General features: G+C 43.3%; 1 protein-coding gene across 4 annotated transcripts in view; it reads left to right on the plus strand.

The window, feature by feature from the left end:
- LOC138261570 (cyclin-dependent kinase-like 4) overlaps positions 1 to 16006 on the plus strand; it is a 1634859-nt gene that overhangs the window by 268994 nt on the left and 1349859 nt on the right. For all 4 annotated transcript variants that reach the window (XM_069210650.1, XM_069210649.1, XM_069210648.1 and 1 more), the window contains exon 2: positions 2655 to 2890. In XM_069210650.1, coding sequence (XP_069066751.1) covers positions 2723 to 2890 — 168 coding nt within the window. In that variant the 5' untranslated portion in view covers positions 2655 to 2722. The remainder of the gene's footprint in view (positions 1 to 2654; positions 2891 to 16006) is intronic.

The following is a 16006-nucleotide window of genomic DNA, read 5'->3' on the forward strand; positions in this document are numbered from 1 at the left end:
CCTTTACAAACTCAGACTTTCACAAAATGACAATTGTTGGCGCTGCCACGCTCAGCAGGGTACTGACTTTCACATGTTTTTTTCTTGTCCATCCCTATCTACTTTTTGGTCCTCAATATGGTCTTGCATTTCAGCAATAGCTCAGATCTCCTTACCAATGTCATATGAATTACTGTTTTTGGGTGACATGCACAATATCTGGAGTTCATTCAGGCCTCTTGGAAAATTGATGGACCATTTGCTTTCTATTGCAATCTCTATTATTACTTCTAACTGGAAATCTTCGGAGAACATTACTCTCAGACAGTGGTGGAATTCTGTATGTTATCATCATAGACTTGAACGCTACAAGCTTGATTCAACAGGAACTTTCTTCAAACGTCATCAGCTATGGTTGCCATTAAGTAACTATCTCTCATGCACTGCGAAGGAAATTGATTTTTCTCGTCCTTTTTCAAAATTGTCAACATATTTCCTGTTTTTCTTCTTATATTTACTTATTTCATCTTACATTCGCTGTAACTAATGTCTATTACCTATCTCTCCACATGGCTATCACTTGATTCCCTTTTCTATCCTTATAGCTCTTCTCCCTCTTCCTTCTTTCTTTATTCAAACTTGGAGTCTGTATATGCCTAATTCATTTACATGTTTAATATGCATTTATAATGCATTTATAAGTACAATATTCTTTATGCATATATGTTCACAACTGCATATCTCTATCCTGGCAATGTTAAGTTAATGTTCTTGTATTTGACTCCATAAAAAAACATCTTTAAAAAAAAAAAAAAAAAGACATGAGTAGTAGAGGACTGCCCCAGAAAGATTTGTGCATTCTTGCTTTCCTGTGAGCTGGGTAGGACAGACACTGGAGGAAGGGAGTCAGGGACTCCCTTTACACTTCAAAAGGTTGCTCTTGGATTCAGTGATAGGTCAAAAGGAAGGGGCCTGGACACATCCCAGGAAGGAGATTACCATGGGTGCTATCATCTTCTTTATATTTTCCAGGGATAAGGGAATGATAAAGAGTAGTGCTGAGAGTCCAGGATTAAACGTTTGATGCATATATCACTATGACTGACATCCAAGTGTGAACTCTGGTCACTCCAATAAATTGTTTTGTGGGTCAATCAGCTTAGGAGTCTTGCTTGCTGTGCCAGAAATCCTTTTAACGGGCAAGAAGAAAAATACCCTGGAATTGAATTCAATGACAATGTACTTGAGTCTGTTATATATAATGAAACAACACCACTAAGAAAGATATCTGATTTATTAGAAGGCTCGTCCCCAAAATCCTATCATGGTGGGGAAGAGTGGAAACTATAAAGAAGATGATACCACCTACGGTAAACTACTTGATAAGCCTAGTACCAACAACACTTTATAAGGATTTCTTCCACCAATTTGGGAAAACACTAAGAGACAGATGTATAAAGCTTTTCTGAGGTCGCAAACAGCCTGATTCACAGAATCGGGGAGTTTGCGACAGCAAAAAGGCTTTTTTAAATGTGCAAACACCAGAGTGTGTTTTGGTAACTTATTAACCAAACCACAAATGGCGTTTACAACTCAATTTCTATTCAGGATTTGGAAAGGGTGTATCTAGGGCATCCCTCCAAATACCGAATCGTAGTAGTATGTATTAATGTTTAGCAACTCAAATTCCGGTCACAAATCAGTAACACTTTACCACCAATTCAAAATTGGTGGTAACTCATTCACAAATCGCAAGGGATCCCCATGGGGCCCCTTCCCCTTTGAGAATGTTAAACAAAATATATTTTTTAGAGCAGGCAGTGTCCCACGAACCACAGTAAACTCTTGAAAAATTAAACATAAACGTTTCATTTTCTTTTATGAAAAGCATCCAGTTTTCCTCTAAGGAAAACTATCTGCATTTAAAAAAATTGGTTTATTAAAACACAATCACAGACATGGTGGTCTGTTGACCCAAGCAGGCCACCATCCCTGTGACAGAGGCGATTCCTAGTAGGTCGCAAATTGCCACCTAACCTGGATTATATATCCGCAACAGTTGAGGCAAATTGAAGACTGTTCAGAGGAGAGCTTCTGCGATATTTCTTGGTATAACTTGCAAGCCTTATGAGATAGCCTCAGTAATTAGAAAAAGCATACCCTTGAGGAAAGTAAACAGAGTGTATTGAAGAAGAGTAAAGTAACAAATATATACCACAAGAGAAAGTATTTTTCCACAGAGGACTGCTTCTTGAGCCATAGGTTCTTAACTGAAGACTGAATGAATTGCTCAGCTTTAGCCTTAGAAAATATGCGTCACAGAAACAAATACATAGAACGATGAGTCAGTGGAAATGGCAGAGATAAAACTAATTACCGATCACAGACTGAGCTGAGACCCTTGTGTTGGTGGGCTGTTTTGATTTTCGGATCCTGCTAATATCACAATAGAGACCTGCTCAAAATGGCAACATAGAACTCCAGCTACTTTCTGTCACATACCAATCTTTACACCTTGAGCAATATTAGAGAACTGGTCCACTTGCAGGGATTAACACACACATGCAAACTCAGTCCTGTTTTTCTCTGTCATCCCCAAATAGTCATACAGCTGGAGACATGGCCACTAGTCCTAAAATGATATCTAACTTCTTTTTTTCCTTTTCTCCCAAAAGCTGGATTTCTGGAAAATTCTAAACCTTACAATACAAGCTTCCACCATCTGTATTTGGAAAGATACTCAATGGAGAAATATGAGAAGCTGGCTAAGATTGGGGAAGGCTCATACGGTGTGGTGTTCAAGTGCCGAAACAAAGACAGTGGCCAGGTCGTTGCCATAAAGAAGTTTCTGGAGTCAGAAGATGACCCGGTCATTAAGAAAATTGCCTTACGAGAAATCCGCATGTTGAAGGTAAATATAGAACTCTGCAACAGCCAGCACCCACCTTCACTTACAAAAAGGCACACACAGAATCTAACACCTGAAAGAGGCCACCTTCTCCAAATGGTTTGCCCATTGCTGCTCCTCGAGGCCCCACATCTTCGTAGGTGTAGCTTAGACAGTGAGAGTCAAGGGTGTGATTTTCAACTTTCCCAAATAAAAAAGCTGTGGACTGCGGGGTGGAGGTGTAAAATGACCAAGGTTCATGATGGACTGTTTCCATGAGGAATAGGATCAGTACTAATTTTCTTTAGGTGGGCCTTTGTCTAAAGTGGCACAGTGGGTGAAAAATAGTGGGTTGGAATGCTACCCTGAGAAATTGCTGCTGGTTAGACAATTTGCAGGCCTTCATCCTATCACCTTTGTGGTTTTTGATTGCCAGGATTATGCCTGGAAATATGAGACTGGTGCAACTTTCCAAGCTTACCACTGTCAATGTTTGTGAATTCCAAAAAGGCGAATATTTGCAACCATTCAAAGAATAGGTTTATGGATGCAGATTTACTACTTTTTTGGTAATCCTTTCACAACATAGATTTAGGATCTGGATCCAAACATGAATAAGTTAAAACCACTTATTGATATGAGAATGATGAGTAAAACTGACAAAGACATAATAGACCAGATTTAGGGGCCCACAACCCAACTACCAAACAAAGAATGCATTTGAGGGGTGTCACACCCTAAACATCCCCACTGAAGCTACGTCCCGGCCTGTTCCACTTGGGCCTGGCATTTCTCTATCGGAACTCATGGCTGTGGTCATGGTCACAACAGCCTGCAGTCTCTGTTCTGGGCTTACTTATTTTAAATGTATTTTCATCTCTGCTACAAAAGGCCTGGAAGGTAGAGTTGTTAAATTGGTGCATGGGGACAGGTCTCCACGTTTCTAGTCTAAGCCTTTTAAATCATTTTCTCAGTAGACTGATGGCCCCATGTACTAAGCCTGAATCACAATTACAGAAGGCCGTGCAGGAAAATTAATAGGGTGAGCTGAGTCAGAGCCAAACCACGATTCTGGCTTGGCTCGAAGAGTCCATGCACAAACTGAGCCATGAAAACATTCGGCATGTACATTGTGTAACTAATATAATGTAGAACCATGATTCAAAATAGTGTATTTCTTTAACATGTGGAAATGTTTCACCATAGTAAATCAGATTATATCACAGTCTAAGTCTAAAGAGACACACTTTTATTAAAAGTGATAGTTTTTAGAAACATTCATGGCTCACCCTGCCCCCCCAACGACAATGCCATTAGTGAACTAAGAGCGAAGTCAATGCCTATGTAAATCCTAAATGTGGCCTAGGTTCTTATTATAGATGAAGCAACCTTATTGTCGATGGACTTGTACAAGTCCATGTCTGAGATTTAGGTGTCTTTTATGATAAATTCTCTAAACTCTGCAGTAACGTTTAAGCTTATGACTACATGGTGGATGGCTGTTATCCCAGTACATAAGAACGGAAATATGCAGGACTCTGTATATTATCAGTCCATCTCCTTGTTGTGCTCTGTGGTTAAAATCGTTGGACTTATAGTCCTGCAGGAGACCTTGTCCTGAACTTAGGCTTCTAACTCAATGTCCCCCTATCCAGTATGGCTTTAGGGAGGGTCTAGGCACTCAGGAGCAGTGCCTTAACCTTAAGTTGTTTATTAGTAAGTATACAGTAGCCAAGAAGAGAGTGCTACATTTTTCTGTGATGGATCTGAGTTCTGCCTTTGACTGGCTAGACCAGTATAAGCTTTGGGACGTCCTTATAGAGATGGGCTTGGGATCAGACTTTTAAAGATTTCTTTATTGGTGTTTTCAGTTTAAGCTACAGAGGATATACATTTAGCATGTATAAGAAAAAAACATTTAGAACAATCAACAAGAATAACATTCCTGTGCAACATTATATCATTGTGTAGAGTGCATCTCTATTGCTGGCTTGTTTTACATGTCCCCACAATGGAACCGCCCATACATAGATCATAAAGCAGTTGCAGGCATATTAAAGGAAACATATACAGTCTTGACACACACTTCGTCTATAGTGAGTACACATTAATGATTGTTGGAAATGTACCCTTCTATATCAATATCTTGTACAATTGTGGGAGATCCACTCCATACAGTGAGAAGGAGCGCAGAACACCTGGATATATCATGTACTGGTGGGGCGCCAAACCATTAAGTCAGGGGGCATCATCCACAGCATATGAAGAAAGGGTGAGAAGATAAGTATCCAGCAGAGCCCAGAGCTAGGAGGTAGCAGTTCGGCATATATGGTAAGCTGATCTCTACAGTATATCAAATGCAGCAGCCATTCTTTAAATGTTGGTGCTCAGCCTCTTCCCCACTTACACACCTCCTGCCTCTTGGCAAGAAGGAGGCTGAGTGATACATATTTCCGAAATCCCACCTCTATGTCCCGTGTGTCCCAAAACTGCCACCAGTGGCGTGACGGTGACTGGCTGAGCAATCACAAGTGTTATCTCGATCTCCTTCCAGCAGGATCAGATATGGGGATATGACCAGGCCGTGTGGAAGAAATCCCCTCCTTCCATGCCGTATCTAGCACATCTGTCATCTGGGCAGAGATGGTATCTATATAATCCAATAGGAGCGTAATACATCTTGTGTAGGAATTTATAATGGATGATGCGTGGTCTACTGTTTGAAGTAATGCGCACCATCTGCTGACAGTATTAGAACCACTGTGCATCGGAAAAGGGAATTCCCAGGTCCAGGTCCCATCTCTCCCGGGCACTTCCTCCCACACATGGCAGCTCATGCTGTGCTGTATGATATAGGATGTACACCAAGTACCACAGTCCTTACAAACTGATTAATGCTTGAAGTGTATTAAGTGTGAGGTGTTCCTGTGGGAAGCCTGGGGTGGCGACTTTAACTTTATGTTGTAATCTGATATACAGTATAGGAAGACATCTAGGGATGTCTTTGTCTTGTCAGCAAACAATGTCTCATGAGTAGCAAATTGGCCATCTTTATAGAGGTCCCCCAAAGTGTTACCACCCCCAATCAGCATATTCCTGCAAGTGATTTTATGAGTGACAGGTATAGAGGCCTGGTAGTGAAGTGGAAAGGAAGGTGAGTACATTAGCGGTTTACCAGCTGTTTTTGTCAGGTTCCCCCACGATGCATTTGTGCAGGCAACTGTGGAAACGGAGGGGGCTGCTCTAGACGCATGATGCCCCAGGTAAGCGGTGAGAGAATTCAGTGTCATGTAACCCTGTTCGATGGCCAGGTGTGGCATGTAAGGAGGAGGCTTATACCAGTAAACAGCATGATCAGCTTGGGCACATAAATAATAGAGCTCCATGTCTGGGGCCTCAAAGCCTCCTTGCTCATGTCTGGAGCCTTAAAGCCTCCTTGCTCGAAGGTTTTGAGTGAGCAGCTCCCATTGTAGATGCAGTTGCTTAACCACCCAGGCCAGGTGGATCAGCTGTGTCTTAAACATTTTGAAGAAATGTCTCCCCAGTGAATAAGTAATGTTGGGATACAGGTAAATTAACTTTAACAGTATAATCATTTTCATGAGAGAAATATGCCTTGCCAGGGAGAGGGGCAGTGATATCCAGTGAGTGATACTGTCTGTCACACTGGACAGGGCAGTGCCATAATTTGCTCTCATGAGTTCCTTTCTATTTCTAGACACCTTTATGCCCAGATACCTGAGGCTAGAGTCGCACCATTTCAATGAAAAGTATGGCTGGAATCTCTGAGTAGTCGCAGTTACAGGGAAAATATTAGACTTCTCCCAATTTATCTGAATGCCTGACAGTCCACCAAAGCAAACAAATTCCCAAAGCACTGCATTCAGAATATCGAGAGGGTCCCTAAGGTACAGTGATGTCATCCGCATAGAGTGATAACAAAATGTGCCTAGTGGCACATCTGATGGCATATTCGCGGTGATGATGTCAAAGCTTAGCAGCTAACGGCTCCACCGCAAGTGCAAACAGCAGGGGCAAAAAGGGACACCCCTGTCGGGTACCCCGAGTGATGATAAAAGGTGTTAAACATGAGCTGTTTATTTGTATTCTAGCAGTGGGTTAGGAATACAGGAGGGCAAGCCATGATAAGAACACTGGGGGGAAGCCAATACACCGAAGTACGACCATCAAGTAATCCCACTCCAGTGAATCAAAAGCCTTAGTGGCATCGAGAAAGACTGCAACTGCAGATAAGTCCTTGTTTATGGTCTGTTACACAGTACCCAAGTTGTGGGAAGTGGCCCTCCCACGAGTATACCCTAATTGGTCTGGTCTAACCTTTCCAACAAGACTGAGGTCCTCATCTTCGGCTCCACCCCCTCCGCATGGGATGACTCCTGGTGGCCTGCCACACTGGGAACCGCTCCGACACCCACTGACCATGCATGCAACCTGGGATTCATCCTGGACTCCTCACTATCTATGACCCAGCAAGTCAAATGCCATCTCCTCCTCCTGCATCAACACCCTCTGCATGCTCTGAAAGATCTACAAATGGATCCCCACGGTAACCAGAAGAACAGTCACCCAAGCCCTCATAAGCAGCAATCTGGACTACGGCAATGCCCTCTATGCAGGAACTACGGCCAAACTCCAGAAAAGGCAGCAACGCATTCAGAACGTCTCAGCACGCATCATCCTGGACATCCCCCACCACTGCCTTATCACAGGCCACCTGAGAGACCTGCATTGGCTCCCCGTCAACAAGAGAATCACCTTCAAACTCCTCACCCACGCTCACAAGGCACTGCACCACACGGGACCAGAATACCTCAACAGACGGCTCACCTTCTATACCCCAACCCGACAGCTGCGCTCCGCCTACCTCACCCTCGCCACCGTCCCACGCATCTGCAGAACAACCACCAGTGGCAGATCATTCTCTCACCTCGCCACCAAGACATGGAACACTCTTCCCACCCACCTGCGTCAGACCAAGGACCTCCTTACCTTCAGAAGACTTCTCAAGGCTTGGCTGTTCGAGCAGTAGCAGCCCCTCAGTGCCTTGAGACCCTCACGGATGAGTAAAGGGCTTTACAAATTCCATGATTGATTGATTGAACCAGAAACATCATTAATAGTCTGAGGCAATTTGCCAGGACCTTGACTAGTATTTTAGCATTGCAGTTAATGAGTGTTAGAGGCAGGTAGGAATCGCAGGTATCTGCCAGTTTGTTGGATTTGAGTAAGGTGATGATCATGGCATTCTTCATAGAGGGTGGTAGGATACTGTCTTGTTTTTCTTCACAGTAGACTCCCTTCAGCATCGTCATTAGACTACTGATGTAGGTTTTGCAAGAATCTGCAAGTAGGCTGTCCAGTCTTGAGGCCTTACCTTATCTCATCGTCTTTGATAATTTTTTCCAGAAGTTCCCTCTGAGCGTCGCTCAGCTACCCCAGTACAATGTCTTCTAAATAGGCATCCACATCAACCCCTTGCCTTCTTGTTGAGGTGTATAGAGTACCATAAAATGAAGCAAACATTCACAATATGTGTGGAGTGTCTCGTACTAAGGTGCCATCATTGTCTTTAATCTCAAGGATAGTGTTGGTGGAATGGGGTTTACGCATCGTAGAAGCCAAGGCATGTCCTGGTCACTCTACCTCCCCACATGTCCTAGTCTGCGTGTATTTGCCCTGATAAAGATGTTCTCGTTCTGCAGTTGCTTGAAATTTGGTCACGACGGTCCTGATTTTCCTGGCCAAATCAAAATCTTCAGACGTCCCCAGTTGTGCCTGCAAAGTCTTAATGTCCCCCTCTATGTTTTTAAGCATGTCTCCAAAGGTTTGTACCACACCACAGCTCTTAGCTAGGCATGGGCATTGCACTGTGACTTTAAAGGCTTCCCAAATGTTACTCAGCTTGGAGACAGTGCCTCGGTTTCTATGAAGGAAATCACTGATTTCTTGGCGTAATTCTTTCCTAAAAGGAGTATTCAATAGTAGCATTGGAGAGAGTCTCCACAGTGCGAGTAAAGTATTAATCGGGGGCTCAGCTCCAGGAGGACCAGGGAGGGGTCTGAGTAGGTGTGCACTAAATGTGTGGTACCTCGCACCCACAACCCACGCCCTTGAGATAGGATCCAATAATCCAGCATAAACTAGCTTGTAAGTGCTCCTGAATAGAAGTACCCTTCTGCCAACTGCGGATGCATTGTTCGCCAGGCGTCCAACAACTCATTCTCTACCATAATGTTGCAGACATGTCTAGCAGCTACACTGTGGGAGGCAGAGGAGCTGTGCATTCTATCCATCCCTGTGTTGAGAGACAACTTGAAGTCTCCTCCCAGAGAATGTACGTGGATCCAGTATCTTCTTTTTGGCCACATAGTCTATCAAAGAATCAGTGGTCGTCAGTGTTTGGACCATAACAGTTAACAATAGTGAGTGAGAATTGTGCCAATCTACCCCAGATCAGGGTGTAACGCCCCTACAGATCTTTGCAAGCCCCCTGTGGGATATAAAACATGCACTTGCACACTAGTATTGCTGTGCCATGAGCATAGGAGGACTATGTAGCGAACTGTCTGTAGGAAGACCTCCGTGTGGCAAATGTGGTGTGTGTTGGGAAACCTAAAGACGTGGCTCTTTGGATGTGGCCCCTCAGCGCCCTGAGACCCTCACAGGTGAGTAGCCATGCTTTACAGAAACGGATTGATTGTTGTGCCACCAAAATGTGTCTTCTGTAACAGAGGAAAGTGTATGTTGTGCCTATCTAAATAAGCAAGTATGTGCCTATGTTTTCAAGGTCCCCCAGGCCTTGAACGTTCCATGTGAGGCAATTAATGTGGAGATGGGGGTCACTAGCTTGCATGACCTCGGTGTCTTTTCTGTGATGAAGGATAGTATTGCCTGCTTATCAAACCAAGTGTGAAAATACTGTGACACTATACTTAGCCAGGGGGGCAACACCAATGTAGGTACATGTGCACAAGAAAAAAATCCCCCTCACACCCATGTCCAAAACTGGCAGGCCAATCCCACCAGAAATATTGCTCCCATCATAACCCCAAAATCTGAAAGACAAAGACAACCCCAGCCCCCAGCCATAATATAATGGGGACATCCAGCCATGGCAAAGTATGATCAGCTGTACCCAAAAAAAGGCATTGAGATTAGGAGTGAGAAAATGAGGACAGTGAAACAATCAATCAGAAGTAGTCAGAGAGAAGGGAGAAGCCACGATGAAGGTAGATAGTGCAGGGAAGTGTAGTGCCTGGTTGGTACCCGGTGAAGTTACCCCAAGAGAGCAGAGCACCGTGGTACAACTGAAAGAGAGATTCTTCCTAGTAACAAAATCAGGGGTATCCTTCAGAAGGGTCACCAAGTGAGCCATGCGATACCACCTCACCGAAGCGAGGGTGTCTGAGGAAAACTAAGTGCTCCATATAATTTGGAAAGCACCCCCACAGGAACCCCAAAAGTGACATATGTAGACAGATATAACAAACAATGCTCATTATAAGAGCGTGGGCCAGACATGGAACTACGTTGATTGTTTTAGAATGGTTCCTGGACAATCTGCAGTCTCACGCAGTCAGATCGGGCAACATGGGAAAGGCTGCTGCTAAGTAAAGTTAATCATTCCAGTATATGTCCTATTATCCTTGCTCTGACAGAGGAGAAGAAGGCCTGGATTGCAGTGTCTCGCGGTACGCCAGGGAGGCCCGCACAGCATTCCGTTTCATAAATTCTTCAGCCTGTTGCAGGGAGGTGACAATATGATCTCTGCCCTTATGTGAGACGCAAAGACGTGCCGGGTACAGCATTGCGTATGGGATATTAGCCTGCTGCAGCTTTTGTTTGTTGGGTATACATTTCCTGTGAGCTTCCTGTACTGCAACTGTGACATCTGGATAGGTGCACACTGCATTACCTTCAGACTGCAAAGTACATTTATCTTGGACCAAACAAAGAGCAGTATCTCTGTTGCAGTAGTTCAAAAGCCTAGTGATTATCGGGTGGGGAGGAATGGGCTTGTTCTATGATCAGCATTTTGGAGAATGATTCGGTGCCACAGAGAGCAGTAGGGAGGCGCTCTACAAAGTCCTCCATTCCGCCAGTGTTAATGGACTCAGGAATGCCCACTATACATAGATTATTTCTGCTGGATCTCGCCTCCAAATCTTCATTTTTAGCTGATTACTTTGAGCACTTTCTCCATGTTTAGTAGCTGCTCCTACCAGGTAGACAATAGTGTCTTCAACTTTTGAGATTCTCTGTTCTGTTTTCGTCATACGCTCATCCTGCTTTCCCAATTTGTTAATGTTACTGTCCATTGTGGTGCACATACTTTGCTTGATGCACAGTACAGATAATGGGGGCACCTATAGCGGCGTTGCTGCCCCGTATGCTTCCGCAATATCCCCTAGCTCCTGGAGCTGTTACTCCACAGTCCTGAGGTCCCGCCATGCCTCAACCAGACGGGCACGAGCAGACCCTGACAGCACTGGAGGACGGAAGGCACCCACAGAGCAGCCGGACAGGACCCCAGATGACCAACTAGGTTTGTGTTGCCGCAGGTCCAAATAAGCTTTAAGTGGGCACTGCAAATAGTGTGCAAGAAAATGTCACCCGAAGGGGGTAGGTACATATATGTCTAGATCAGCTCTGTGAATATATAATAAGTCCTGTGGTGGGTGGGGCGACACATGAAGTAATATTCGAGTTAGCCAACAGTGGGCTAAGCCTACAGGGCCCTTCAGACAGCGTCAGCTGGCAAAGCATTATCATGGTTACGGAGTCTCAGGCATCGATGTAAAGCACTTAACTGGTAGCAAATGTTAATGTTGCCATGGGTGGCCCCTTCCAATATTTTGGACCATGCTTTCAGATGCCCCTGGGAGCCCCTGCATGGTGCTCAAACAAAGCTCATCAAAAAGGAGGGTTCCACCTCTCCCTAAATAACCTGACTTGGAATGGGCGCCGGCAGGAGTGGATCCGCGTTGCCTCTCCGCACCTAGACCCAGGATGGGCAGACACTCCACGCTGCCCCCAGGCGGTGCACCGCAGCAGGCTATCCAAAAGAGGCCACGTTGCTTTCGCAGGAATCAGGCGATTGCGCTGCGTCTGGCAAGAGGAGGGCTTTCAGAGGTGAGGGGCGATAGGGCCCCCCAGCAATGCAGCAGCACTTTACTTCATGGCCTTGAGTCCCACCTGTGGCCTCGAGTCCCGTCCGTATTCACATGCGGATCCTAGGGTTACAAGTTGGGGAGACCGTCCATTGCCTCCTTCAAGTTGCCACTCGCGCTCCACACCACATGCAAGCCTAGTCCCTGATCAGTCCTTCCTCTAGGTTAAGGACCGCCAGTCAGTGTCCCTAGTGCTCCGTTGCTGCTCCATTGTAACCTCTGGCGCCACTGCTCCCCATGGGTCAGTCCCCAGGTCTGCACATGCTGGTAGCCACCATTACGGTCTCAGGAATGTGAGGTAGCCCGACAGTGGTCTCCCTCTCAGATATAATGAAACCATTCCACTTGATATTCAGAAGTTGAGATCTTATGCCGTCCTGCGGTGGCTGCTTTCCATGATGCAAGGTTTAAATGTTTGATGCTAGCCTCTGAGGCAGGATAATGATGGTTAAAGGCCCCGAACCGCAGGAGCCTCATGTCCGTGCGGCCATCTTGCATGCTCCCATGTGCCCCCCCAGACTTTGAATCAGGCTTGATAGATTTTCTTCAAGTCCTTCATTCAGGCTCTAGGGCATATGTTAGGTATGGATCTGAGGAGCAGTGTACTGGTTTGCTTGAGTTACAACAGGGTGTCTGCCAAGGATACATGCTGGCACCTGTTTTGTTATTATTACATAATAATGGCCTAAACAAACATCTATCTTCATTAGGCAGAGGCATGTCGATAGTTTAAAAAACTCCCTGTAGCAGCTCTATTATAAGCAGACGATGCTGTTTTTGCAAACACTCCAGCCTTAAAGCTCTGATTGATGACTTTGTTGACTACATGGATTGCCTTGATTTAGAAACTAACCTCACTAAAACACATTACATAACTGTGTGGACTAGGTCATCCAAAATTAACCAATCTATAATAAAGGTAAGTCTATTTTAAGGGTATATATTTTCCTTTATTTAAGCATTACATTTGGTTCAATGTGATACCACCCCCACCCCCAACCCTATTAAATAGGTCCAGTACGTTTCACCAATCAACCTGGTCTCTTTTTAATTTTGCGAAGCATGTTGTGTCCAAGCCCATACATACCAGATCTGATCGAAATATATAAACGTAAATGTATTCCAATTTTAATTTATGGGGTGGCCATCTGGGGCTACAGGGCAATTAACAGGTTCCAAGTTGAAGAAAATTGATTTTGTATGAAACTGCTAGGCCTATCATCTAATAGTTCTCAGTACTTTGTCCATTGGTATTTTGGACCTAAATATGTATTTGATCAAATAAACTGACCCCGTTGTTACTGTGGCTTTTGGTATAGACAAACAGACTTGCTATTTTGAACAGGGACGTAATAGAGGAATGTCTAACATGGGACCTGGGGCATAAAATCCCTTTGTTTAAGTATGTTAGGCATTTGTCTAACGATTTTGGGAGATCCTGCCCTGAATCTCGCGCCCACAAAAATAACCCTGAAATTTAAAGCGTGGTTCAAGCAGAGTTACTAGGAAAGCGTGGACCTGAATAGGATAACAGAATTGCGCAAGTCCACGGTGCATTAGTATGCTATTATCCAGACCTCCCCAATATATAACTTTATCTCATTTGGTTAAACAATGTATGGGAAAGGCACTTACTGAGCCAATTTGGCTTAGGCAAATATTTCATTTGTCTTTCCCTCTGGGACAATATGACATGCAACGATTATTGGTGCCGATTCCTAAATCATATGGCTTTTTTAAATGTAAACATGCACATTACCTCCTACAGTCTGCTTGTAACCATGCTTTTTATTGCCCAGTCACCTCTTTTTTAAACTCTGCAGTGCAGCTACAGAAAACAATGATTTTTTAATGGGGCAGGTAAGGAAAAAATGAATTGAACTGAATTGAAATCAAATATAAGGCCATTGTATAGCACACAACGTTAACTCAAGTATTTAAAAGTGCGTTCATGTATGATAATGAAGAAAAAGGATACAATGTGATAAAAAATGTGTGCCTACAATCACACAATTTGGAAAAGCAAGAAAGCCAGCATTGATTACAGGTTATCTGGTTTCACATTTTGAAATTCAGCCACTAGATAGGTATTTCTGTTCCTGTCTCTCTCTGTGGTTTACACCAAGAGGTCACTGTTTCGTTTTTTTGTTCCGGACAAACAACAAAAAAGATAAGAGAACCATCTGCCAAGCATTTATTTGTTAGTGGTTGTTGGGGGGGTCACACTTCAAACACACCCCTGAGGCTACGCCCCACTGCGTCTTACTGGTATTTAATATTTTCTTGTGCCATGGACTGATATTGAGAGCTGTCAGGAGCTTGATTCACAATCTCTCATCCAATGGATCTTTTTAAGTTGACTGAGACACCGACAGAGTTAACAAATATAAACAATTGAAATTTCATGAAGCCCATTTAGCCACACAGTGAGGGTTAGGAATCAGTGACTGAAGTTAAGTATATTTATTTTCAATTAATTTAATATATATGCATGTCATGAAAATGTTAAAAAGATACAGGATTACAGCTGGTAAGCTGAAATATCACCATCAGTTCAGTTGCATTAGATTTAAGATACAAAGCAATAGCAACCACAGCAATATGGAAACTGACAATTAGAAACAGGTGTTCCATAAAGAAACTCATGCTCTCTCTCCTAAACATGAAATTATTCTAAAATCATCTAATCAGAATTCTAATTTAAGAATAAGGATGATTTAAATGAAATCTAAAGGAATTTGGAAAAGCGAGAAGGTGTAAGCATAGTGAAGGCTTCAGTAGAAGTCTTCCAGAAATTGGATAAGTATTTTGCATACAGCTTCACACTTGCAAGAATAACTTGCAAGAATAAAATAAGCAGAGAGGTCTTTACCACTCAAAGTCTAAGGGAATCTGCCTTGAAGTCTACCAACGTAAGAATTAATTAAAACAAATAGAAGCTTCAACATCAATCGTATCTTTGCCCTCCTCACCAGGAACCAATCATCTGCTTGTCCGTGGTGTGCATTTGAAACATCACCTGAATTTCTCATCCCACAGAACTCGAACAGTTACTGCAACCTTGAACATCCCCCGTTCCTGATACGCGATGACTAGGAAACTTCAGCTGCTCATTAGGTCTTCACTTCTCTTGCCAAGATTTCTCTTCTCAGGCCTTACTATCAGCAAACCTAATTCATATAACAGTACTCCTTTTCTCAAGCTAAATGAAACCTTGAAACGTCCCCTGCAAATGAAAGAACATGTTATCCAAGCAAAATACATTTCAAAATTAGGGCCTTTAGTCAGGCTAACTTTACCCAACATTGAGTATGTATTTCGACTATATAATTTATATATGCACACATATAACTTTTCAAAATAAATACTGTACATGAATAAGAAATACATGTTTACATTTGCAAATACAACTGAGTGTGTAAATATAAAACGTGAATAATTAATACATGTAAGCATTTTAAAGCTTCAGTCTTTCAGTGGTTACATTTCATTAATGAGTTTAACTGTTCACGCACATTAATATTATTAGGGCACAGAATAAATTTAATGTAAAAAACAAATGTGTATGTTGCGCAATGATGAGGTGTAAAGGATGGAGTGTAAGTTGTGCTGCTCCATAAACAGCAGCAACTTTCAGCATTTTGAACATTAGCTGCACAAAATGGTTGTCATCATGTAACACCTGTATGCTCAGAACCTACAAAGAGTTTGGGAGTGCACTTAAAGTGATGTTGGAGCTTGGGTGTAGAAGTATTTTTGGGTCTCCAGGTTAGAACACTTAAGGGCACGTTAGATATTGTGCAAGAATTTGGTGCAAAATTGCTGCAGCTTGTAAATATTGATACCGCCGGGAGGAGTATTTTACGAGTGCTATCACAGGATAAAACTGGTATGAAGTGCGGTTAACCTGATTATAAGACGTGAAAATTCAAAATGTTGCAGCGAGTCA

Source organism: Pleurodeles waltl, chromosome 10 (assembly GCF_031143425.1).
Source record: "Pleurodeles waltl isolate 20211129_DDA chromosome 10, aPleWal1.hap1.20221129, whole genome shotgun sequence".
NCBI lineage: Eukaryota > Metazoa > Chordata > Amphibia > Caudata > Salamandridae > Pleurodeles > Pleurodeles waltl.